Source organism: Stenella coeruleoalba (genome assembly GCF_951394435.1).
Source record: "Stenella coeruleoalba genome assembly, chromosome: 14".
Lineage (NCBI taxonomy): Eukaryota > Metazoa > Chordata > Mammalia > Artiodactyla > Delphinidae > Stenella > Stenella coeruleoalba.
This window is the reverse complement of record NC_137160.1, coordinates 88,774,119-88,800,954: the sequence shown is the minus strand read 5'-3', so window position 1 is coordinate 88,800,954 and position 26,836 is coordinate 88,774,119. Positions and strand designations below refer to the sequence as shown.

The 26,836-nt window shown below is 46.4% G+C and overlaps 1 protein-coding gene across 3 annotated transcripts in view; it reads right to left on the bottom strand.

The window, feature by feature from the left end:
• Positions 1 to 26,836, bottom strand: part of EP400 (E1A binding protein p400) — a 113,975-nt gene that overhangs the window by 66,502 nt on the left and 20,637 nt on the right. For 2 of the 3 annotated variants that reach the window (XM_079943609.1, XM_079943610.1), the window contains exons 4-14: positions 25,688 to 25,798; positions 12,619 to 12,709; positions 11,117 to 11,224; positions 10,247 to 10,608; positions 7,871 to 8,164; positions 7,097 to 7,282; positions 4,994 to 5,134; positions 4,125 to 4,203; positions 3,392 to 3,441; positions 2,990 to 3,047; positions 2,081 to 2,170 (exon numbers count right to left, since the gene is read on the bottom strand). In XM_079943609.1, coding sequence (XP_079799735.1) covers positions 2,081 to 2,170; positions 2,990 to 3,047; positions 3,392 to 3,441; positions 4,125 to 4,203; positions 4,994 to 5,134; positions 7,097 to 7,282; positions 7,871 to 8,164; positions 10,247 to 10,608; positions 11,117 to 11,224; positions 12,619 to 12,709; positions 25,688 to 25,798 — 1,570 coding nt within the window. The remainder of the gene's footprint in view (positions 1 to 2,080; positions 2,171 to 2,989; positions 3,048 to 3,391; positions 3,442 to 4,124; positions 4,204 to 4,993; positions 5,135 to 7,096; positions 7,283 to 7,870; positions 8,165 to 10,246; positions 10,609 to 11,116; positions 11,225 to 12,618; positions 12,710 to 25,687; positions 25,799 to 26,836) is intronic. The other variant, XM_079943611.1, reaches the window with a different exon arrangement.

Here is a 26,836-nt window from a genome sequence, read left to right as displayed (position 1 = left end):
CAAGTTAACACAGACTCTACCAAGTCAGGGATGCACACAAGAATCAGGAAGGCCTGCAACAAGAATGCAAGACAAGGTGTAGCTCAAAGGCTAAGAGAAGAGAAAACAGAACACTGGATTTGAACCAAGCAGTCGTGACCAACCGCCACAAGCTGCTGCCTTGCCGGGTGAAAATGTCCCTCTCAAATCAAGAACAAGCCGAAGGCCGGGAAATGCCCTGGCGGTCCAGTGCTTAGGACTCCACATGCTTTCACTGCTGAGGGCCCGGGTGCAATCCCTGGTCGGGGAACTAAAGATCCCACAAGCTGTGTGGTGCAGCCAAAAACAAAAGAACAAGCCGAAGGTGCCCACCGTCAGCACCTCTATTTCTACACTTCATGGCAAGGAACGGTAATAGAAGGACCAGGGTTATAGAGAAAACACTGTTATTCTTCAGAGATGAAGTAATGTGAGAATTTAGCACAGCTGCTGGATGTAAGATCAGTAAATAAAAATCAACTGCATTTCTACAGACCAGCAACAAATTAAAACGTAATCTGAAAAAAAAAACCACTGATTACAACTTCAAAAAATATAATGCACCTAGAAATAAATCTAATAAAAATACGCAACCATAAAATGTTAGCGGAAGCGATTGAAGGAGATCTAAGTAAACCGAGAGGCTACTTTGATCATAGGTTGGAAAAGCTCTTCATAGAGATGCAATTCTCACCAAACACCCACTAATTCAACCACATTTGAATCAAAATCCCCAAGCAGTTTTTCTCTGAAACTTGATAAACTGATTCTGAGCTGCATCTGAAATAGACCCAAATTAGTCAAAGCTCTCCTAAAAAAGAATAAGGCAGAAGGACTGACCTAGCTATGCCTCAAGAATTATTATAAAGCTAGAGTAATCAAGGGAGTGTGGTATTGGTACAAACTGACCAGTAAAACAATGAAGGTCCCAGAAAGAGCCGTGCGTCTCAGGAAAACGTGACTAACACGTGAGCCGGCACTGAGCATCACTGAGGAACGATGCCCTTTTCAAATGGCACGGGGAGAGTTAGTGAACCATTTGGGGAAAAAAGAAGAAGCTGCACTCTTATTTCACACTAGAGACAAAAGTGATTCTTGGTGGATTACAAACATTGATACGAGCGTAAAACAAAAATTTTTAGACAATGCACGAAGACATCCTTTTGATCCTGAGGTTAAAAAAATTTCTTTTAAACAACACGGACAAACTCAACTACACTAAAATTAAGAACACCTGTTCCTCAAAAGGCACCATAAAGAGAAGGAAGACCCACCCCAGACTGGAAAAAGGTTACTAGGACACACGTCACTGACAAGGAAACGTGTCCAGAACACAGGAAGAACACCCAGAGTCAGTACAGAAAAGAAAACCCAAAACCAAGGGGGCGAGGACAGCTGTGAGAAGACGCTGCGCCTCGTGGGTCACACTCCCCCACCACAGGCAGACACCACCAGGCGCTCCTGGGACGCAGGGCCCGGCCCAGCACTCCAACCACGGCGGAGCGCCGCCTCGTGTGTGCACGCCCTGCAAGCCGGCCCCCCTGCTCTGAGCACAGACGCCCAAGCATGTGTGCACAGGACACACAAGAGTGCTGCAGGCAGCGCCGCCTGTGAGGGCGAATGCAGGGAAACCACCGAACTGCCCACCAACAGCACAACCGCTAACCCGTGACACATGCACACACAGACCACCATTCAGCCGTGGGCACTGATTCTGTAGCAACACACCTCCACGAGGACGAAACTCGGAAACGGAACTGAGAAAGGCCAGCGGGTGAGCCTCCAGAGTGATTCCGTTTATACCAAGTTCTAAGACCCAAACAAAGCGGTACGTTCAGGATTCACGCAGGGGGAAGGGGAAACTGAGTGGAAGGAATGATAAACGCCAAGATCCAGGCCGCAGTCACCCGCTGCGACAAGGGCAGAGGCAGAATGGCGCTCTCTCCTACACTGGGTGGCGTGGCCGCTTACACCGCATGCAACCGATTGCGGTTTTCATACCTTACGTGTGTGTTTCAATAAATGTTTAATAGAGCATCGCAGGAAGCTGCTCGGAGCCCACCTTCTCTGGCTAACTCCAACAGCTCCGCCTGGTGGTCCGCAGCCCCCTCCAGCGCCTCTTCCTCTGCAATCGTCTCCTCCTCGTCTTCCACTGGAATGGCCACCATCAAAGGTCAGCGAGAGACCCCACGGCATCTTCCTCGCAATTACTCAAGAAACGCTACAAGGCTCCAAAGCTGTCATGCACAGCCATCAGAGAAGTGAAAACTAAGTCCTAATTTCTCAGGTTAAATCTGGAAGTGACAGTTTATTAAGTAAGCAAAAGACAAGGGACCACACTTTATACTTCCTCTTCCATTTCACAGTGTGAAATAGAGGCCGGTTTTCATCACATCCTACTCAGGCCCAAACAGGGAGTGATGTGGAACTTCCTGTCCACCTGCAGAGCCCACTACAGAAAGACCCACAAGCACGTTGTTCGGTGTCACTATGAATTCATCATCGCCCATTTCAGAGGCCCCAGCCCCTGCCCAGCTGAGGATTCCCCGAGCTCAGCTCCTGTCCGGCACCTCCAGCCCTGCAACCCCACAGCCGGCTCCTGGTGGCTAAGAGTCCCACCCGCCCTCGGGCCACCTCTCCACCTGAGCTGAGCCCTCACCATGGCACGCCTTCCCTCCCGCTGACTCCTGCCCCCAACACGCACTGCCTCTCCTCCCTACTGACGAAAGGCACACGCGTGCGCACGCACGCACGCGGTCCGACACCTTCCCTCCTCCACAATCCAACTCCTCGTCTCTCCACTGCAAAACCCCACCATCCACCAAGGCCCCCGGCCCCCAAGAGCATAAGCCACCGAGCCACCGGACTCTCACGGTCCAGGCGGTCCTCGACGCCCCGGCAGCACCGAGTGAGCTCTCCAGCTGCGCGTTCAGAGAGCCCTGCAGACAGCCAAAGCACCAGGGGGACAGACCTTCATCATCGGTTAAAGATGTGCTTGCTTTTCTTTTCCTTCCAGGTATCCCCGAATCCTGTGACACAGAACACAAATCATAAGCGTGAGATCTGAAAACACAGAATGAGAACCCAGAGCAGAACTGTAGTCAACATGCAACCGGGAGGACCTGGGAGGCCGTGCCAGGCGTGTCCACAGCAGACACCACAAAGGTGGGGAGGAGGCTGCGGGGAAGCAAGACGAAACCCACGTCTGCTCTCCCCAAACCACCAAGGTTAACACCCAGGTGAGCCTGAAGCTGGAAAGAACCAGCTGTAGGCCCAAGGGGGACTGCTCTCCAGCGAGAGAACGCTATTCATGCCTACGACTTCCTGCAGACAGACACCCCCTCGCACAGCGACGCGACAGTCCCGAACTCACCACAAAGCTTTCCCGTAACGCATCAAGCCCTGTAGGTCTCGACTCTTTACCTAAAGAGACAGGTAACGCGATTCGCTTTCACTAAGGCAGTGGAGGAGGTGATGCTCCTCACACGACCATGGGCACCTGTGCCCGCCCCCCAAGGAGAGCAGAGGACAGCAAGGCGGGTCCCACCTCCCCTCTGCGACGCAGGGCGGCACAGCCACACCGCCACGCCCGCTCTCGGCTTCAGCAGGAACCTAGAGTCTCCAACCTGGCAAAGCTTCTCGCTCATGACTTGCATAATCTTAGAGCTCCGTGACTCTCAACAGGGACCACCTCCTTCACCTCGGTTTCCTCATCAGTAAAAGGGAGGAATCCTCCCCGCCCCCTCCCCAGGTTTCCAGTGATGGGGTAGCTACTGCTGAGCGCCGTGGGAGCAGCACGATGCCTAGACACGGGAACCGCGGTGGGGCGGGGGGCAAAGCCGGGGGAGTTCATCTCACTCTCCGGGGACACAGGGGACAGGCTCAGAACCTCAATCCTGAGAGCCCCCCAAAGTTGGTCACCCTGGGGCTTATTGATTCATACTAGCGAATCTCAGAAGAACTGAAATGCCAGGACCAGGCTGCTGAGTAAACAGCCTCGCCGGGGAGGCTCCACGGGAAGCCACGATGTCACAAGGCGACGGTGAGCAGAAAATCGAGCAAACACAGCCCGCAAAAGGGGAAGGCTTTTTAAAAAGTAATCATACCTTTCCGGGAGACTTTCTGGAAACTTAAAGCCTTTTTCCTTTTTTCTTCTAATTCTACTTGTAGTTTTATTTCCACAACCTAAATGCAAAGAGTTAAATAAATAAGCGCGTTACTAAGAAATACAAGTTCTATATATGAAAACATTAAAACTCGCACACGTAGGCCAAAAGCACAGCCACAGCTGTCCCAACCCCATTTCAGATTAGAGCTGACCCTTGGACAACGTGGATTTGAACTGTGCAGGTCCACTGGTACTCAGATTTTTTCCGGTAGTAAACCCTACAGAGCTGCACGGTCTGCGGCTAGCTACAGCCGCAGCCATGGAACCGCAGATGCAGCGGGCAGATGACGAGCTGTGTGCAGATTTTCAGCTGCACGTAGGGTTGGCAACCCTAACCCCCCACGCTGTCCAAAGAGAAATGTTCAGTTTGGTCCTCTTTCATTATTTTGTGTCAACTGCATCCTGCCCAAATTCTGTCAGACGGTAAGAAGAGAATTTTTACGAAAAGGAAGCGAGAGACAGAGCAAGCCACTCTGGAACTAAGCAGCTTTTAGTGACCTGCGCCAATACTAAACAGAACTACCGGAAGGGCCCCTCAGGAAGGCTCCCAGACACCACAGAGCGCGCAGGCCACGGCTGATGGGGATTTCGATGCACAAAGAGAAACACAGAGGCAGAACCAGGTCTCCTGATGAGCCAACAGCCCAGAGGTGCCCAGGAAGTGCGGGCACCCGCCTTTCCAAACGACGCCACAGGCTCCACCTGTGGGATTTCCCCATGGCACAGGCAGGCTGGGCTCAGAAGGCCGCCTCAGCAACCCCGACACAGTCTGTGCTCCCAGGAGCCCATCAAAATCTCAGAATTTACCTGCTCAATATTTGACCAAAAATATTCTATTTCTCTAGCAGTTGACGCAGCTATTCGTCTCAATCGGTTCTGTTCTTCTCTCCTTCCCCGCTCCTCCCGAAGCTGCTTCTCTTCGTGATGACGCACTACAGTTCTGACAAGCTAGTAAATGAAAGTCCAAGAATTTTACGTTGTGCGCTGTGTCATGCTAGCAGAAAAAAGATACATAACGTTTCTTTAAAATCTTCTCGGCCCGTAACTACATATAATCCCCAGAGAGACACACCCTCGCCTGCTCTACGGGCAGGCGGGAAAAAGGCTGACCCCAGTGCAAACCACCGCCAACGGTCTGCCTGGCCTTCCTACAAGTGTTATTTTACCAAATACACATATTTTCCTCCAAAATGGAATATCATACTGTGCTACAATCGTCCTTTCCCCCTTTAATAGGAGTAACGTCCCTCCATCAATCAACACAGATCAAAGTCATCTTTAATACGTATCACTTCCACTGCGTGAACGCAGCCAAATTTAACTCCTAGGTTAAAAAAGTCGGGTTGGGATAATTCACATTTTTTAAGGCTTTTGCTTTAAATTGCCAAACCGCTTTCCAGAATTTCTACTCTTTACCTCCTCACCAGCTGTACCTCCAAAAGGTGCAGAGAAGTAACTCAGAAAGGGACACATCCTGAGTTCCGAGTGCAGCGGAGCTGCCAGCCCCTCAGCTCTGGGATGCCCCCGAGGCGGCCGCCCAGCACAGGACTCCCAGGGCCTTGTGCTGGTCAGCGCGCACCCCTCGCACAAAGCCGCCGGCTCCCGGGCGTAGAGGGACGGCGCGAGGAGGGGCAGCACAGCGCGCAGCCGCGGCCCCCAGCTCAGCTGCCTCTCAGTCCCACCGCTCGGCGTCCGTCCCTGCCCCTCGGCCCTGGCCACTGCCCTGTCCAGCCCTGCGTCCACATGCTCAGGACCATCAACTTTCGTGAAAAAGGAAATGTTTAAGGAGCGATCTGGTTTTTTTCTTAAATACACATGAATCTGATTAAAGACCCTTTACACTCAGACCCTGCTGTTACCCCCTTGGTCTCGGCTTCGCTCTTCCAAAACTACGTGGGGAAAGCAAGGGGGAGAATTCAGAGGAGGGAGGTGGACAGGCCAGGCACACAGGATCAATCCCCAGTCCTGAGAGTATAGGAAATATGAAGGCAGCATCCAGGTCCCGAGGAATAAAGACACACAGTGATGGAGGAAGAAGCAGCTGGGCCTGGAGCTTTGTACATGTACGCAAGGGCAGCTGCTCTACTCTGGGACCCAAGAGCCCTAGAAATCTGTCACTTTCCACACTGCCAGCTTTAGCAGTAGCATCTCCTAGAGGTCCCACCCCGGGCTGGGTGCCTACTTTGGGAGCAGAGAGAAGGTAATAAATTCTGAGCCAGAACTGGAGAGAAGCTGGACCGGAAGACCAGGCAACACGGAGCAGGCAGGCTGCGGGGAGCCAGAGGGCCGGGATGAGTGCCCGAGCTGCCAAGCCAGCCACCTGGCCTCTTCCCCCTTCCTACTCTCAGCCTGGATCTGGGGGGCTGCAGGCATCCTCATGCCAACTGCCGGGCAAAACTGGCCAGAAAAAGAACCCAAATCCCAGGACAGAACTGCAGCAGAAGGGCCTGTGTCTGTTCCCAGCAGTCCACGCTAGAGCACTGGGGACAGCCCTCAGAAATGAAGCAACGCAGCAGCTACTTTCTAAATAGCAGCAAAACGTTCTTCAGATACATCGTAAGTCCAGAAACTCTTTAGAGGGACTTCCCTGGTGGTCCAGTGCTTAAGAATCCGCCTTCCAATGCAGGGGACACAGGTTCGATCCCTGGTTGGGGAACTAAGATCCCACATGCCGCGGGGGAACTAAGCCTGCGCACCTCAACTAGAGAGCCCACGCGCCGCCAACTACAGAGCCCATGCGCTCTGGAGCCTGTGTGCCACAACTAGAGAGCCAACATAGCCAAATAAATAAAAATTTAAGAAGAAAAACCGTTTAGAAAGTGGGGCTGGGAGACCTCCGTCCGCACACTTAAGCCCCTGGCGCTGCTTGATGGCCCCTGGGCACCGCGGTGGCCTGTGTCTCAAACCCACCTTCTTGGCAGCGGCCACCTTCCACCTCCTCTCCTGGGCGAAGTCTGTGGCCATCCACTGCATCTCCTCCAGCAGGTAGTCCCAGTGCGATTTGGACCGCGGGGCCTCCTGCAGCTTGGGCAGCCGTCTGAGGGACCACAGGCCTTCCTTCCTTAAATCTGCTATCCGCTGATGGATCTGGTTCTCCTGCAAGGAGCACGGGGTGGAAGACGTCCGGCACAGTTTAAGTGCAAGCCACCGACGCACACCCCAGTCAGTGCGACCCTGCTACGTGGAAGTCTCAGCAACAAAGAAGAGTTGCTGAACAAGGCTCTACGAGAGGGCAGAGGCAAGGGCGTGCGACCCCCGGGAGTCTCATCCTGGAAACCCAGGACAGAGCTCCCAGGCCAGCGCTCACGGCGGAGCACTTACAAATAACTGCTCAGTCGCCCGACAAACAGCAAACGCTCACTAGGTGCAGGCCGTGAGCTGCACTGGCCTGGGCAGCCTCCCGAGGGCTCTGAGCTCTCAGCCTGCACCCCACAACCCCCTCCCCCCGACTGCTGACACCAGCACAGAAAAGACCTTCTCCACACCAGTCTAGCTGCCCCTCCGGCAGGACAGGGCCAACTACGCGGTTTTAATCTTGGTTTCTCCGGATCACAAACCTTACTATCAGGTGTTCCGTCTTATACTACTGCCCCCTTAGAAAGTGAAAGCACACGCGTTCCACAGGCTGGAGTATACGGTGAGCTCTTCTTGAGCACTTTCAAGAGCTTCTTCAGGCGCACTTACCAGCGCTATCTGTTCTGCCAGCTTGTCCTGAGAACCGTCGTGGGGCGCAGCGGCATTCTGAGCGGGGCTCTGTGGTTTCGGGGGCGCTGATACGGCTGCCCCTGGGGAGCGGGCGATGACCGGAGACAGCGACTTGGCTGCCGGGGAGGGTCTGTTCACCGGGGAGGCCCGGGCAGGCGAAGGCCCCGGGCCTGAGCCACTGGCGGGGACAACGGTCGAGGCAGAGGAGGCGGAGGGCAGCGGCCGCGGGCAGGGCTGGGCGGGGTCCATGGGCGGTCTGGGTGGCGCCGCCGTCTGGCAGGGAAAACAGGGCTCAGCGCCGTGCCCGGAACCCACAGGCTGGCTGGAGGCCCCTGTGCAATGCCCCTCCCTCTCCCCAGCAGCGCAGACTGACCAGTGGGCCTACTGCGGACCACAGGGCCACGCAGACTAACCGTGTCTACAGAAGAGAAGAAGCCCTGTTAGTCCACAAAGCCACATCAGAGCTCCCTGTAAACGGTGCCTTCACATATGGTCTTACGTCGGGTTTGTTTTTTTTTTTTTTTTGCTTTTTCAAGTAATTTTTTAGAATTTTTAATTGTAGAAACTTCTTAACTAAGAAGTACCAAATGCTCACCGTGCACCTGTTCTCTGAAGGGCAAAGACAAATTCCACGCGGCCCTCTCGCGGTGGGCAAGCTGGAAGGTTAGAAACCCTCCTCTGTGCCGTCCCGAGAGCCGAGCTTGTAAAGCTGAGGCGCCCCTCCGCCCAGCCCTCCCTGGGCCCAAGGGGAGCTTAGATTCACACGGGAGTTCCAGCCGCGAGGAAGTGGGGGGACAGAGAGCAGGGAAGCCAAGGCCCTGCCGCGCCAGGAGGCCTGAGGACAGAGCGACGCGCACGCGGCACGTTTATAACCCGCGGTGCGGACGAGACACCGCGGCCAAGGCCGGGCCCCTCACGGCGCACAGCTTCTCCGCCCACCTCTAAGGAGATTTCCTCCACCTCAGCGGTCGGTAAACTGTGGCTGGCCACACACTTTGGGAGAGTTCCACAGGCCACGGCCACTCATCTGTGGGCCCTGGCGCTGCTCTCAGCTTCAGCGGCGGAGCTGAGCAACTCAACAGGAAGCATACGGCCTGCAAACCCTGAAATCATTACACTCCCTCTCTGTGGCCCTTTACAGAAGAAGACTGCCGGCCCCGCCCAATCTGGAAGGAACAAAATTCCACGGCTTCTGTAAGGAGCTTCTTCTAAAATCACATCCCACAGCTCACACCGTTGACAAAAAGGGCGGGAAAGAAACCCAAGAAAAACGTCAGTGCTGCATAAGGTCGGTACCAGCCTCAATGACAGTATTCAAAACAGAGAGCCTCACTTCCATGGAACCCTCAAGCCCGCGGAGGCCCAAGAAGCTCAGCGCCCTGGCGGGGGAGGGGGTACTCCTTCCCAAGGCGCACAGAAGGCTCCAGAATCAACCCAGGGGGCCAGCCACAGCCCCTCCAGCACTGGCTGACCAACCGTGCCAAGTTATCTGGCCTCTCTGGCCTCCGTCTTTCCATAGCTAATGGGCGTGATAAAGATTCTACCACAGAGGGCTGCCAGGTAGAGGAGAGCAAATAATGGCCCGGAAGTGCCCATCACCGCGCCTTGCACCTGGCAGGCGGTGAGTGAAAGGTAACATCCTTACATGAAAGCAAACTTCTACAATCACCAGAAGAACTCGAACTCCGAGCCCAGCTAGGAAATCTCCTTGTTAACGAGGGAGAGGGGAGAGGAAGGGGAGGTTTTCCTAAGCGGCTGACCACACGCTGCTGAGACAAGCCTCTGAAAACACTGCCTCTGGCCCCTTTGGTGCCCCAGACCCATGCTTCACAAACGCACTGCTCCTCAGGGGCCCCACGTGGTCTACAGTACACGTTCAAAAAGACGTCTGGGTGAAGTTAATTTGTGGACGAGGAGGGGCATTATAAACCCTGGAAACGTGTATCAAGCCTGGAAAGCAGCCTCACCCACGCTGGTGGAGTGGAGTGTCCGGGGGAGGCACCGTGGACAGAGCCTGGCAGACGGTCAGGCTCATAGGAGCCCCACCGCCCCCAGGCCTTCGCTCCTATGACCTCGCGTTACTCGGCACATCAGGTGGGACCAGGGCCACCGTGCCCTGTGCGTGGCTCCCTGTGCCGAGGGCAGCACTCAGAATCGTGTCGTTTTCTGACATTTTAACAACAATAACTACAACTGCACAGTAAATTTACGTTGCAGCTACTGAACTGACTGTTGCACGGTGGAGAGCGAAGCACTGGGAGAGAAGGAGTTACCCAGCTGGGCGCCATCCCGTCCAGCACACAGCCTGTCTCTTCTTCCACCTCTAGCTCGGGGAACGGCAGGGGCCCGGAGTACCTGCGGCTGGGACGGGAGCGGAGGGGCCTGCATCTGCGCCTTCGCGGGCACCGGGACGTGGAGGGCCGCGGGGAGCTGTCCAGGCGGGGGCGCCGGGGCGGGGGCGTTTGGCGGCTGCGTCTTCACCGGCACCGGGAGCGGGGTCTGCGGCTCCGCCGTCTGCGGCTGCGGGGGGAACTGCAGCGCCGGCGGCAGGGGCGCGGCGGGGAGGCCGGCCGGGGGCAGCCTGGCGGGCAGCTGCGGCGGCGGCGTGTGCAGGCTGGCGGCGTTCTGCACCGGGGGCCCCGTGGAGGGGTCGTACCGCTGCTGGCTCTGCTTCTGGCCGGCGAGCTGAGCAGCCTGCGGCGCGGGTGGCATTCCCCCTGCAACAGAGGGCAGACCCAGCGGCCCTGACTCCCGGGCTCGGACTCCACCGGCCAGGGCTGCCTCAGACCCTGCGCTCGCAACACACACACTCAAACGGGAGGTTTACCTGGTGGGAGATCTCTGTGTATTAGGTCTAACGTGATAAATGAGCACACAACAAAGGAAAGAAAGGCCTCGGCCTTCGCGCGTTAGCATCAAGCAGAGCAGGCACGGGATAACCGCAGGGTCCCTACCACAGCAGCAAGTCAGAGAAAACACAGGAGGGAAAACCGGAGAGAAGCTGAGGACAGTGGGACGTGCGGCTCCGCTAAAGTGACAAGAGCTGGTCTCCAGTGGTTTCTTCATACTGTGTGAAGTGGGACTCAGAGGAACGTCCCGATGGCAGAAACCACCTCAGATATGCTACCTGGACTGCACACGTTTTAGTCTGCTGCTGCTTCCTTAAGCCCTCTCTGCACTCCCTCTTTCTGAGCTAAGAGAGCTAGTTCTGGCGCTGGGTCTTACCTTGAACTGTCGGCATTAACTGCTGGAGAGGAACTCCTGTATTCACCCCTGGGTGCTGGAAAACTACCCCTTGGTGACCCACTTCGAGTCGAGGTCTCTTAGACTGCTCTAGAATAATTTTCAGAAAAGGTGCAGTTTGATGTAAAAATAAAACCACAAAAGTAGTAGAAAAAACATGTGTAAGTGTTTTTATCATCTTTGAACAGAGAGGCCTTTCTATGCATGAACCAAAATGCAGAAGCCATAAAAGATAGGGTTGATAAATATAATTTCTTTCCGTTAAAAATTTGTAAATATAAGGAAAAGCATCATAAAAAAGGCAAAGGACAAGCGTCAACCTAAGAGACAATTATCTGCAACATACACAACGGGCAACATTCATAAAGCTCTTACAAATTAATATGAAAAGGATCAACAACCAGAAAGACAAAATGGGCAAAGAACACAAACAACGAGCAGAGGAACACATTCACAAATGGTTAAAAACATGAAGAGGTAACTGAAACCGCATCAAAATTAAAGAAATCCATTATCAAAACAAAGATTTTATTTTTTACCCATTGGATCGACAAAGATTAAAAGATACTTAATAAAATGGCCAAAATTTGAGAGAACCAGAAATTGCTGACGGGAGCAAAAGCTGACCCTACCCTTTTGGAGGGCAACTTAGCCTCACTAATACTTAACTATGCACACATTTTGATCTAGCAATTTCACTCTTGGAGCGCTGCTTTTAGATACATGGACAGACATGTATAGAAAAAACTGTGAAACTGAATGTTCAATCAGGTTTTGATTACAACAGAAAAAAGGTGATGCTAACAAATGAATGCTAACACGGGTCTGATGCCTAAAGAAGGGAGCACCCATGCAGTGGGCGCAGTATTTTGCAGCTATCAAAAAGAATGAGGTCCATGCCTGGGGAAGATGGCCTAGTCAATTCATATTAAAGACATAACAGTGTATATATATAGGATCACATTTGAACTTTTTCAGAATGACACACCTGTAGCAATGCTTGTCTGTGAAACTGAACAAACATAGCCAGCTCTGTGGCTAGGGAATGGGGAAGGAATACCAAACCAGAGACAGACTTAAACTACACCCTTCTAAACTGTTTGAATCTTTTACACAAAATGTGTATTAAGTTCCTAACTTGGAGAAAAAATTCAGTTTGTAAAATGAGTGACAATTCGAAAAGGCAGACGGCTTTACACTTCATCATGTCATGAGGGCTAAACAGCCTACAAATGCACACAGAAACCAAACTGGAATACACCTACTCAACTGACAAGTTTCTAACTTCAGCACACATAAACATGCACATAAACATTTTGTTTAGCTGATTACCACAAAAGAAAATTAACTTTCAAAGTAGAAACTAACCAAAACTAAGTTCCTTAGGGGCCACGCTTTAGAAACAGGTGGCCACGACACTGGAATTCCCAAACTAAGACGCTAACTGGCTCCGGGGGCCCTTCAGCCTGTGCTCCGTGACATACCTGCCGGAGGTCCCGCCTGCTGCCTCTTAAAGGGGTCCGTTTCGATCACACTGCCAGCCCCTGCCACAAGGGTCCCTGCAAGGGCTTGTTGCTGGAAAAAAAAAAAAAAGGAAAAACTGAGATTTTCATAATTTAAATGCATTACAAGAATGAATGTAAACTAAAACTATCATAATTATCCCAAACACTGACTTCCCTTCTTTTTAAGAAGAGAAATGTCATCTACCCGATGTATTATAATAAATAATTGAAAGTTCTAACTTACCTCTGGAGGATAAAAAAGGATTTGCATTCTGGTTTTAAATGGAATTTCAGTTCAATGCAAATCTAGAGTCCTTCAGAAACGAGCTGGCTTTGCACACACAATGACAGCAGAAGCTAACGCAGGAAACCTCAGTCTCGGCAAGGACTACAACTTAGCCTCCTGACCAGTCACACTGCCTGGCGTCGCTCAGCCCGCCAAAATCACAAAAGCTGAATGATAAGAAGACTGAAATTGTCTTCCTACTGGAAAATGGCGCTAAAACTCCAATTAAGCACTATCTAATTGACTTCAAAATGGTACTGCAGTTAGTACCCTACTTGATATATAACTGTGTGAAATACATACAGGTTATTTAAAATGTTTAAGTGAAAAGCTACCGGCAAAGACAGAAACTAGCTGACTCTGGGCGCCCTACACCCTTGACGCCTCTGCACTACCCCTGAAGGGCTACCAAAGGCTAAGCACGATGTTTAACAGTTGCTAACTTTTTTAATAATTCAATTATATCCACTCTACTCAGCGAGGCATTTTAAATGCAAAAGTTACAGGTGTCCGAACAAAGAAACTGCCTGTGAGAGTGGCTACTGACCCCAGCATCCCTAGGAAGGGACACTGCACTGCCAGGACCATGAGAGTGGCTACTGACCCCAGCATCCCTAGGAAGGGACACTGCACTGCCAGGACCATGAGAGTGGCTACTGACCCCAGCATCCCTAGGAAGGGACACTGCACTGCCAGGACCATGAGAGTGGCTACTGACCCCAGCATCCCTAAGAAGGGACACTACACTGCCAGGACCAGGAGAGTGGCTACTGACCCCAGCATCCCTAGGAAGGGACACTACACTGCCAGGACCAGCCATGCTGCAGGTTTTGCCTCACATGGGGCAAGGCCCCAGAGTAAGGAAAAGGGAAAGTAAGCACCCCCTGTTTACATTTAACAAAGATGGGGGCGAAGGAAGAGAGGGAAGGAGGGAGAAGAGAAAAGAATGATTTAAAAAACAGACAATATGTGAACAGTGGTTGTCTCTGGGGACAAGATTACAATCAATTTATAATCTGTGTGTGTGTGCACTTTTCTAAATTTTCTAAATGTTTTACAATGAACATGTATTACTTCTGTAATCAAAAAAAGGTTTTGTGGTTTTTTTTAATAAAAGAAATTGATACAGGGTTCTGTGTCCAGTAATGGCCAAGTACTTCCTGTTGGACTAAACACATTCAAGATAAATACAAACTCTAAAAGAAATATTAAAAATGTGAAAAGGTGGGCAGATACAGCATGGGACTCGACACTTGCAAGGAGGGAATGAAACTAGGGGACGCTTCTGGGTTTACGGCATTTGGCACAAGGGCAGGCCCCAGCCTCAGACCCAGACAGGGAGGGTCTCACTGGCTTGAAGACTACTAGGATGGAGAGTAGGAGACCAGAGCGGAGACAGGTAAGGGAGAATCGCCACAGGAGGCAGCGGAGATGGGCCCCAAGCTCCCCTTTTTTCTGGCTGCCTCCTGACCACCCACATGCCAAGACGCCAAGCACAGGCCAGCATAACCACACTGAGATCTCAGGAGGCAGAGTCTACAGTTTCAATCCAATCACATTAACTAGATGTGAAAGCAAACCAGCAGAACTCCTCAGAAGGATATAACAGATCTCAGGGTCTCTGCAACCTATCATTCACGATACCCAAAACCCAATTCAAAATCAATCAACATGATACACCATATTAACAAACTGAAGGATAAAAACCATATGATCATCTCAATAGAAAAAGCTTTTGACAAAAGTCAACACCCAATTCTGATAAAAACCCTCCAGAAGGCAGGCACAGAGGGAACTTACCTCAACACAATAGAGCCATAGGTGACAAACCCACAGCCAACATCGTCCTCAATGGTGAAAAACTGAAAGCGTTTCCTCTAACATGAGGAACAAGACAAGGTTGGCCACTCTCACCACTATTATTGAAGATAGTTTTGGAAGTTTTAGCCACAGCAATCAGAGAAGAAAAAGAAATAAAAGGAATCCAAATCGGAAAAGAAGTAAAACTGTCACTGTTTGCAGATGACATGATACTATACATAGAGAATCCTAAAGATGCTACCAGAAAACTACTAGAGCTAATCAATGAATCTGCTAAAGTAGCAGGATACAAAATTAATGTACAGAAATCTCTTGCATTCCTATACACTAATGATGAAAAATCTGAAAGAGAAATTAAGGAAATACTCCCATTTACCATTGCAACAAAAAGAATAAAATACCAAGGAATAAACCTACCTAAGGAGACAAAAGACCTGTATGAAGAAAACTATAAGACACTGATGAAAGAAACTGAAGATGATACAAACGGATGGAGAGATATACCACGTTCCTGGATTGGAAAAATCGACATTGTGAAAATGACTCTACTACCCAAAGCAATCTACAGATTCAATTCAATCCCTATCAAACTACCAATGGCATTTTTCACAGAACTAGAACAAAAAATTTCACAATTTGTATGGAAACACAAAAGACCCCGAATACCCAAAGCAATCTTGAGAAAGAAAAACGGAGCTGGAGGAATCAGGCTCCCTGACCTCAGACTATACTACAAAGCTACAGCAATCAAGACTTCCCTGGTGGCACAGTGGTTGAGAATTTGCCTGCCAATGCAGGGGACATGGGTTCAAGCCCTAGTCTGGGAAGATCCCACATGCCGTGGAGCAACTAGGACCATGAGCCACAACTACTGAGCCTGCACGTCTGGGACCTGTGCTCTGCAACAAGAGAGGCCGCAACAGTGAGAGGCCTGCACACCGCGATGAAGAGTGGCCCCCACTCGCCGCAACTAGAGAAAGCCCTCACACAGAAACCAAGACCCAACACAGCCCAAAATAAATAAATTGATTTAAAAAAAAAAAAAAAAAAGACAGTATGGTACTGGCACAAAAACAGAATCTATAGATCAACAGAACAGGATAGAAAGCCCAGACATAAACCCACGCACATATGGTCACCTTATCTTTGATAAAGGAGGCAAGAATATACAGTGGAGAAAAGACAGAAGTGGTGCTGGGAAAACTGGACAGCTACATGTAAAAGAATGAAATTAGAACACTCCCTGACAACATACACACAGAAAAACCTCAAAATGGATTAAAGACCCAAATGTAAGGACAGACACTATAAAACTCTTAGAGGAAAACATAGGTAGAACACTCTATGACATAAATCACGTCAAGATCCTTTTTGACCCACCTCCTAGAGAAATGGAAATAAAAACAAAAATAAACAAATGGGACCTAATGAAACTTGAAAGGTTTTGCACAGCAAAGGAAACCATAAAAAAGACGAAAAGACAACCCTCAGAATGGGAGAAAATATTTGCAAACGAAGCAACTAACAAAAGATTAATCTCCAAAATATACAAGCAGCTCATGCAGCTCAATATCAAAAAAAACAAACAACCCAATCCAAAAATGAGCAGAAGACCTAAACAGATATTTCTCCGAAGAAGATATACAGATTGCCAACAAACACATGAAAGGATGCTCAACATCACTAATCATTAGAGAAATGCAAATCAAAACTGCAATGAGGGGGCTTCCCTGGTGGCGCAGTGGTGAAGAATCTGCCTGCTAAGGCAGGGGACGTGGGTTTGAGCCCTGGCCCGTGAAGATCCCACATACTGCGGAGCAACTAAGCCCATGCGCCACAACTACTGAGCCTGCACTCAAGGGCCCGCAAGCCGCAACTACCGAGCCCACGTGCCACAACTACTGAAGCCTGCGTGCCTAGAGCCCATGCTTCGCTACTAGAGAAACCACCGCAATGAGAAGCCCACGCACCACAACAAAGAGCAGCCCCCACTTGCAGCAACTAGACAAAGCCCGCACAAAGCAACGAAGACCCAATGGAGCCAAAAATAAAAACAAATAAATAAATTTATAAAACAAAGAAGCAAAAAACTACGAGGTATCACCTCACACCGGTCAGAATGGCCATCATCAAAAAATCTACAAACAATAAATGCTGGAGAGGGTGTGGAGAAAAGGGAACCCTCTTGCACTGTTGGTGGGAATGTAAATTGATACAGCCACTATGGAGAACAGTATGGAGGTTCCTTAAAAAACTAAAAATAGAACTACCATACGACCCAGCAGCAATCCCACTCCTGGGCATATACCCTGAGAAAACCATAATTCAAAAAGAGTCATGTACCAAAATGTTCACTGCAGCTCTATTTACAATAGCCGGGACATGGAAGCAACCTAAGTGTCCATCGACAGATGAATGGATAAAGAAGATGTGGCATATATATACAATGGAATATTACACAGCCATAAAAAGAAATGAAATTGAACTATTCGTAGTGAGGTGGATGGACCTAGAATCCGTCATACAGAACAAAGTAAGTCAGAAAGAGAAAAACAAATACAGTATGCTAACACATATATATGGAATCTAAAAAAATGGTTCTGAAGAACCTAAGGGCAGGACAGGAATAAAGACGCAGACATAGAGAATGGACTTGAGGACACGGGGAGGGGGAAGGGTAAGCTGGGACGAAGTGAGAGAGTGGCATGGACATATATACACTACCAAACGTAAAATAGATAGCTAGTGGGAAGCAGCCGCATAGCACAGGGAGATCAGCTCGGGGCTTTGTGACCACCTAGAGGGGTGGGATAGGAAGGGTGGGAGGGAGACGCAAGAGGGAGGGGATATGGGGATATATGTATACATATAGCTGATTCACTTTGTTATACAGCAGAAACTAACACAACATTGTAAAGCAATTATACTCCAATAAAGATGTTAAAAATATATATATTTAAAAAAAATTACTCCAAAGCACAGAGACAAGAAAACACAAGCCATACTCAAAACAATCAATGGACACCAACCCCCAGACGCCTCACATTCTGGAAGTAGCAGCAGGGATTTTACGGTAGGTTTAATAAGGACGCCCAAGGACATAAAGGTATGTTGTAATGAAAGACGAGAGGAAATCCTGACAGAAAAAAAGAAACGATTAAAAAACAGAACCAATCTGAAAAAGAATATATATATCACTTCGCTGTACACCAGAAACACTGTAAATCAACTATACTTCAGTAAAAAAATAAATTTTTTTTAAAAAGAAAGAGAACCAAATAAAGACCTAGAACAGAAAAAGTGTCTGAAAGTTAAAAAATTCATTGGATAGGCTGAAGAGTAGGGTGGGGACACAGAGGTTGGTGAATTGAAAACAGATTCTTGAGGGAAGAACAAGAGGAAGCCTGGACTTCAAGACTCAGCAGATGGCACAGTGCTGCTTAAGGATGGACGACAGATAAAAACAGCTGAGCAGAGAGCCCAGAGGGAGACTCAGACTCACACAAACTTGCCAGTTCCTAAAGACACCAAAGCAACCCAAATGGAATGAAAAGTCTTTTCAACCAAATGATGCTAGAAGACTGGATATCCATGTGAAAAAACTGATAAATCGAACTTCATTAAAATAAAAAACTAAGGGGCTTCCCTGGTGGCACAGTGGTTAAGAATCCACCTGCCAATGCAGGGGACACGGGTTTGAACCCTGGTCCAGGAAGATCCCACATGTTGAGGAGCAACTAAGCCCATGCGCCACAACTACTGAGCCTGCACTCTATAGAGCCCACAAGCCACAACTACTGAGCCTGCGTGCCACAACTACTGAAGCCTGTGCGCCTAGAGCCCGTGCTCCGCAACAAGAGAAGCCACCACAATGAGAAGCCCGCGCACCACAACGAAGAGCAGCCCCCGCGCATGGCAACGAAGACCCAATGCAGCTAAAAATAAATAAATAAAATTTTAAAAGAATAAAAAAATCAGTAGTTGGGGGATAAATCAGGAGCTTAAGGTTAAAATATACACACTACTATATATAAAATAGATAACCAACAAGGACCTACTGCATAGCACTGGAAACTATACTCAATATCTTGTAATAACCTATAATGGAAGAAAATGTTAAAAAAAATACATATATTTATATACGTGTGTATAACTGAACCACTTTACTGTACACCTGAAACTAACACAGCATTGTAAATCAACTGAATTTCAATATATTTTTTTAAATGGCAAAAAAAAAAAAAACATCAATAGTTGGGGTAGGGTTACAGAACTATAATTATTCATTCCCTTTAATGCTATAATCACTGAAAAATAATCTCCACTTAGGATTTTTTAAGATCTAAATAACTGTAATAAAAACTATTTTGGGGAATTCCCTGGCAGTCCAGTGGCTAGGACTCAGCCATGGGCCCGGGGTTCAATCCCTGGTCGGGGAACTAAGATCCCACAAGCGCGGCCAAAAAAAAAAAAAGAAGAAAGAAAAAAATACTACCTCAAAGTCTTTTGGAAGCAGACAGAAATTAATATACTGTGTATGTAATACAAGGAATTCTGAATTTATTTCTAGAGTTTCATTGGTCAATATAAAAATTCTACAACTGGTTGTAAATAATAAAACTCATACTGAGATTTTTTTTTTCCGAAGAAAACAAAAGGTATGTTTTTTCATTTCAATTCTTTCCTGACAGACTCTCCATTTTCTTGTCTCCTTAGACATCCACTAGTATTTGCGACAAAGATCTATAATTCAAAATGGAGATTCCTTGGTTTTCCTCTTTTAGGTCTCTTAAATATTTATAACATTAAATAATGTGATTTTTAAAAGCATAGTAAAATTAATCATAGAATTTTTTAAAAAAATTTTTTCAAAACTTGAATAGGTTTTTCTCCAGAGAAGATATACAAATGACCAACAAGCACATTAAGATGCCCACCATCACTCATCATAAGAGAAATGCAAAAGAAAACACAATGAGACACCACTTCACACTCACTAGGATGGCCAGAATTTCTTTTAACAGGAAAAAGAGAGTTGGCAAGGATATACAAATATCGGAAGCTCTGTCTGTTGCTGATGGGATGTAAAATGGGGTAGCTACTAAGTATTCATAGTGGACTGTTCGCAACAGCCAAGAGCTGCAGACAGTCCGAATATTCATCAAGAGTGGATAAGCAAAATGTAGCACCCCCGTACAATGGGTACACACTCTGCCATAAAGAGTTATGGAGTGCCGAGGCATGCTACAATGTGGGTGAGCCTTGAAAACATCATGTTAAGTGAAAGAAACCAGACACAAAATACTGCACGACTCCACACTAGGTCAATCTATGGAGACGATGCCGACTGGTGGCTGCCAGTGGCTGGAGGAGCAGGTACTGGGGAGTGACTGCTTTTTGGGTACGGGGTTTTCTTTTAAGACAATAAAGATATTTTAGAAATTGATATACATAACAGTGGTTGCTTAACACTGTGAATGTACTAAATGCCACTGAATATTATGCGGTTAATATAAAAATGGTTATGTGAATTTCACTTATTTGTGCATAATCACAGAATTTAAACAGTGGGATGTGAGTGTTCACTGAACACTGTTTAGCTTTCCTGTCTGAAATTTTTCATAATAAAATGCTGAGAATTAGAAAAACTTATAAGTTTAAAAAGTAATGATAAAGCAATCACCCGTGTACTCATCCCGAGGCTTAAGAATAAGCTGTTACGCACGCCCCGGAGACCCCACGCACTATGAAGGCATCCCCCTCCCCACCTGAACTGTGCGTGAACATTCTCCCCTGGTGCCACCACCTACAGGCTTAGCTCCACGCTACGCTGTGTTTGGTTTTGCTTCCTAGTGAACTTTACCTGAAGGAACGCTGCAGCTGGGCTCTCCCGTAACTCCTTCTGTTCCACAGGGCGCTGCTGAGACCCGCCCACACCGACTCACTCCTTTTCACTACTGATTACTATTAGCATTCCTCTATATGAATGTGCATGACCCGCTGACCTGTTCTACTGCTGACGGACATTATGTATCTTTCCAGTTTGGGGCTATTAGAAGAAACGATGCTGCTGGGACCATTATTAGATGTGTTTTCTGGCAGACAAACACAAGAATACCTTTACAGCATGCTGTTTGGATCAAAAGGGCCTACCCACACTCACCTTTTCCAGCTCATGTGAAATGTTTCCATGCTACACTCCCAATCAACAGTGGGTAAGAATCTCATAGACCTAAATCAACAGATTCTGTCCAATTTAATTTCTGGCAATCTGGTGAGTATGACAGTAAATCAGAGGGTTTAATTTGTGTCACTGTGGAGACCATGCAACCTAAGTTTACAGGCACTCCCTGCCAACCACTGTCCCACGGTTCTTATGCAAATATTTATCAATGTGGTCTATAAACGCACTGATGTATTACATTCCTCTAAGCACTAACAGGAAATTTGTCCCACTAATAAACTTTCTGACAATTTCCAATTCAAGAAATTTTATCTTCAGTTGTATCAAATTCATTACAAGAACACCTAAATATTGGGTTCAAATTATTATTCCCCACCAAAAAGAACACAGTTCCTTGGAGAAATGACTGATTCCTGGACTGAATCAAGGCATGTGCGAGATAAACTTTAAACACTTTGTGCCAGAATGTAAGGAAGTACTTGGACAGCGCCAGGGATGTGTCAAAAGTATACTAGAGCCCGCTTGAAAGGGCTCCCACTGGTCAAATTACAGATACTTTGAACATCAAAATAAACAGTAATAGAATAAATAGTAATAAACTGGGGCGGGGGGGCTGGGTAGCGGATGGCTGGCAGGGCACAAGGAGACTTGGTGGAAGTGGACGCCCTGACACGTGTATGGGTTACACGGGCACTTGTCAAACTCAACAAATTCTAACATTTAAGATCTGTGCAGTCCCTGCCTACAAATTATACCTTAATATGATATAATTCACCACTTTTACAGACCAAAAAAGAAAAATCACATGATTATGTGAATAGATGCAGCAAATAGTATTTGACAAAATCCAACATCCATTCATGATAAATACTAGGAATAAAGGAATTTCCTTAACCTGATAAAGGACAGCTACAAAGTCTACAGCTAACATCATACTCCATATGGTGAAAGACTAAATGCTTCCCCTTAAGATCCAGAAGGTAAGAATTGTCTGTTCTTATCACTCCTATTCAGCATCACAGTGCAAGTCCATGCCAGTCCCTGCCATTGCCAGTGCAAATAAGGCAAGAAAAAGAAATAAAAGGCATACAGATAGAAGAAAATATAAATTTTGCTTTCTTTGCAGACATGATTCTCTAGGTAGAAAATCCCATGGAATCTACAAAAAAGCTCCTAAAACTAATAAATGAGTTTAGCAAGGTTGCATAATCAAGTGTATTCCTATATACTTGCAATCAACAACTAGAAAAAAATTTTTAAATTTAAGTACCATCTATAGCACCACAGAAAAATTGGAATAGCTGGGTATAAGTCTAACAAAACATACATAGAATTTGCATGCTGAAAACTACAAAATACTGATGAAAGAAATCAAAGAAGACAAAAATAAATGGAGAACATACCATATTCCTGGCCTGGAAGACTCAAGATATTACTTCACCCCAAACAGGTCAATAGAGTCAATCCAATCTCAATCAAAATCCTAGCAGGGGGCTTCCCTGGTGGCGCAGTGGTTGAGCGTCTGCCTGCCTATGCGGGGGACGCAGGTTCGTGCCCCGGTCCGGGAGGATCCTACATGCCGCGGAGCGGCTGGGCCCATGAGCCATGGCCACTGAGCCTGCGCGTCCGGAGCCTGTGCTCCGCAACGGGAGAGGCCACAACAATGAGAGGCCCGCGTACCGCAAAAAAAAAAAAAAAAAAAAAAAATCCTAGCAGGATGTTCTATGGATATCGACAAGCTGATTCTAAAATGTATATGAAAAGTGAAAGGAACCAGAATGACCAAAACAATTCTGAAAAAGAACAGAGTTGAAGAACTCACACTAACTGATTTCAGGACTTACTACAAAGATACAGTAGTAAAGACAGTGTGGCATTAAGCAAAAAGATAGACACAGAGATCAATGGAAGAGAAGAGAGCCTAGAAACAGACCCATACGGACAGGATCAACTGATTTCTGGCAAAGATGCAAAATCAATTCAGCAGATACAAGACAGTCTTTTTAAGAAACACTGCTCAACTAACTGGCTGTCGATATACAAAGAAATAAACTTCTACCGATGCTTGCATGTTATACAATACTTTACTCAAAATGGATCACACGGGCTTCCCTGGTGGTGCAGTGGTTGAGAGTCTGCCTGCCGATGCAGGGGATACGGGTTTGTGCCCCGGTCTGGGAAGATCTCACATGCCGCGGAGCGGCTGGGCCCGTGAGCCATGGCCGTTGGGCCTGCGCATCCGGAGCCTGTGCTCTGCAACGGGAGGGGCCACAACAGTGAGAGGCCCGCGTACCGCAAAAAAAAAAAAAAAAGGATCACAGACCTAAATGTAAAACATAAAACTATACAACTTGTAAAAAAAAAACTAGAGGAAATTTTTGTGACCTTGGGTTGAGTGAAGAGTTCTTATATATCAAAATCACAATCCATAAACGAAAAAAAATGATAAAAGAGACCACATCAAAATTCAGAACTTCTGCTCTGTAAAAAATGATATCAAAGAAGAAAAAGATACGGCACAGAATGACAGAAAAATATTTGCAAATTTATATCTGACAAAAAGCTTATATCCAAGTTATATAAAGAATTCTCAAATGCAACAATAAAGCAAATGACTCACTGGGAAAAAAATGGTGAAGGAAATGAACAGATACTTCACCGAAAAAGATATATAAATGGAAATGAACGCATGAAAAAGAAAAGTTGTTCAACATCATTAGTCTTTAGAGATATACAAGTTAAAACCACTGCATACGTATTAGAATAACTACAGAAGAGAACTGACAAGAACAAGTAGTGGGGAGGACGCAGAACAAAAGGAACTCTCAGTCACCGCTGGTGGGAATGTGAAACGGAACAGCCACTGTGGAAAGTTTGGCAGTCGCATGTGAAACTGAATGTACTCTTAATAACAGCCCAGAAACCTGTCTCCTAGGTATGCCAACAACTGGAAACAACCCAACGTCCTTCAAAGGGTGAATGGCTCAACAAACTGGGGAACACTCATATAGTGGAATACCGCTCAGCAAAAAAAGGAAACAATTGGCAAATTCAACAACGTGGATGAATCTCAAATGCATTAATTATTATGCTAACTGAAAGAAGCCAGACTGAAAAGGCAGCATGCATATACTATACTGTATAATTCCATTTATATTTTATTCTGGAAAAGGCAAAATCATAGACAGAGAACAAAGGTTAAGGGAGGGAGAAAATTTGACGACAGAGATGTGGCATGAGGAACATCTGGGGGGATGACAGAACTCCTCTGTCTCTTGGGTGGTGGTGGTTACACAACTCTAGGCATTGAACAAAACTCACAGAACTATAGACCAAAAAGAATAAACTTTACTGAATTAAATAAATTTAAATAAATAAATACCGTTAATGACATATGAAAATGAAATAAGAATCTGTATGTGAATATACGTAATGGAAGAAAAAAGAAAGTTCATCATTACAGCAGAATGCCAGCTAATGAATGCAGAAGGAATAATGGAGTTAGAAAATCCACTTTGCAGTCTTTAACGTGACAGCTGACTCCAGCAGGACTCGCCAATAGATAACAGAATTAGTGGCCCATGTCAAACGACATTCTACAAAATAACTGACCTACACTTCTCAAAAGTGTGAAGGCATGAAAGAGCGAGGAGCTTGCCCAGATTAAAGAAGACCAGAGAGGCATGGCAACTAAACACAACGGGTGATCCCAGACTGGGAGAAAAACAACTATACAAAGGATGTCACCGGAACAAGAGACAAAATTTGCACGTGAGCTGTGGCTTAGTCATAGTAAAAGTTACTGTAAAATTTCCAGAATTGATTGTTATACCACGGTTAGGTCAGGTAACACTCGTACCTGATACCATATGAAGAAGGACTTAGGGATGCAAGTGTGATATGATGTCTGCAACTTACTCTCAAATAGTTTGGGGGAAATGTGTATGTGTGTACATATAAAAGAGAGAGAGAATAAAAATAATGCAAATGGGGCAAAAAGTTAACAAGTGGTGAATTTGGGTAGAGGATATAACGGGAGGTCTTTGTACTGTTATTGCAACTTTTATATATGTTTGAAATTATACCAAAATTAAAAATTAAGAAAATTTTAAAAACATTATCACCACAAGATTCAACTGCTTTCAGAACCTAGCACAATCTATTCCAAAATGACTAGAATCTGACCTGTACTTTTCGGTTCTTGGCATTTATTAATGTAACACTGAGTGATTTAATTTTCAAAAAATTAAAAATAATCAGTTTGCATTCAATTAACATCCATTTAGAAGCCTAAGGTCCTGGTATTTTAGAAGTGTGTTTCATTTCAGTGTTTCTTCTAGCTACAGAAAATATCAAGTTATCATCTGTGTAATCTTCTTTTTTTTTCTTCTGTTTGCACTGTTCTCAAAAATACAGATAGAAGACACAAGAAAGAACCAACATTTAAAACACAGCACACAAGGAATCCTGAGCATACATTCAACAGGACTGTAGGTATTAGATGACATGCATGCTGAAGCTACTACTGCGTTACAGGTCAATACACACAAAAAATAATGCATTAAGGTCTGTGTTGTCATTTACTCATGCAATTTAGTTGTATAATTTTATATGCAGGAAGGCTTTTTTACTTTTTTAAAATAAGGAATGGGCTCTGGAAAAAAATGCTGAAGAGCAAATAGTAAATTGAAGGTTAAAATATCTGGATGAAGGAAAAGTTTCTGATGAGACTACATTTTAGAACCATCGAAAAGTACCTGAAATGGTTGCTGCTGGGATGAAAAAGCAGCAGAAACATTTGGAGGAAGCTGGGTTGCTATAGCAACAGGAGTACCAGTCTGCCCATCCTTTCCTGTCACAACCTTTACCTGAGAGGAAATATTTTGAGAAAAAAAGGCAACATAATTTTTAAGACTGCTCAAAATTTTGTTAGAATTTTATTGCTGATAGCTCACTGATGTCTGGTGTTTAAAAATGGAATTTTTTTGCATCAAATCCTGTAAAAGGACACTGAACTGATTTGTGACAGATTTATAATACCCTAACTCAACTGCAAATCTTGCAGAAACTCCAATTTAAGTCACAAGTGCAATGTCCTTAGATTCTGCAACTTCAAACTTTAAAAATGGTAATGGCGGACAGTCTTCAAGTAGCAGAGCCCTGACAACCTCATAGGCAGTTTACACCCTGGCCTACTACGTGCAGGTCAGAATGGCAATGACAGGTAAGGGGGATTGAGCCTACAGACAACATTGGTGTACAAACATAAAAGAGAACTGAATTTCACTATTTCATGGCAACAGAGGTGAAATCCTCAAAAAAAAAAAATCATATAAACCTTTTAGAAAATAAAAATGGTTCATCCTGGAAAGGGTGTTAAAGAAAACACCAAATGGCAAAGCCACACATAATAAATATCAACGAGGAGATGAGCAAAGAAGCCAGCTTTTGTTCATCAAAGGCTGATTTCTTTGCAGAAGAACTGACAGAGATTTACACTGTTTTAGCTGTATCAAAAAACAAAATGAGCTCCACCAACATAGTGTACAGTCACAACACAGAGGCACAAATCCAGTGCATCACGCTGCACCTCACTGTCGCCCTGTCTGCTCAGCTTCCTTCTCTAGGAAGTACCAATAAGGGACCTTAGGAATCACTAAGGTACTGAGAATCCCAATTGGGGTTATTTATTAAGCACCCATTCCAGGTACCCAAAAAGTTCACTATCTAAAAAAGATTCTATCTTAAATACCACTCAGTAGCTATGTGCAACAGCGTGAGTTAAATATGTGATCTCAAATCTAAGACTACATCTAAAAATTGAAAAAATTCTCAGTTGCTTTGCCATAATAACCATCTTTTAATCATGAAGATACCTTATAAATGTATCTAGTGATTTAAATCAT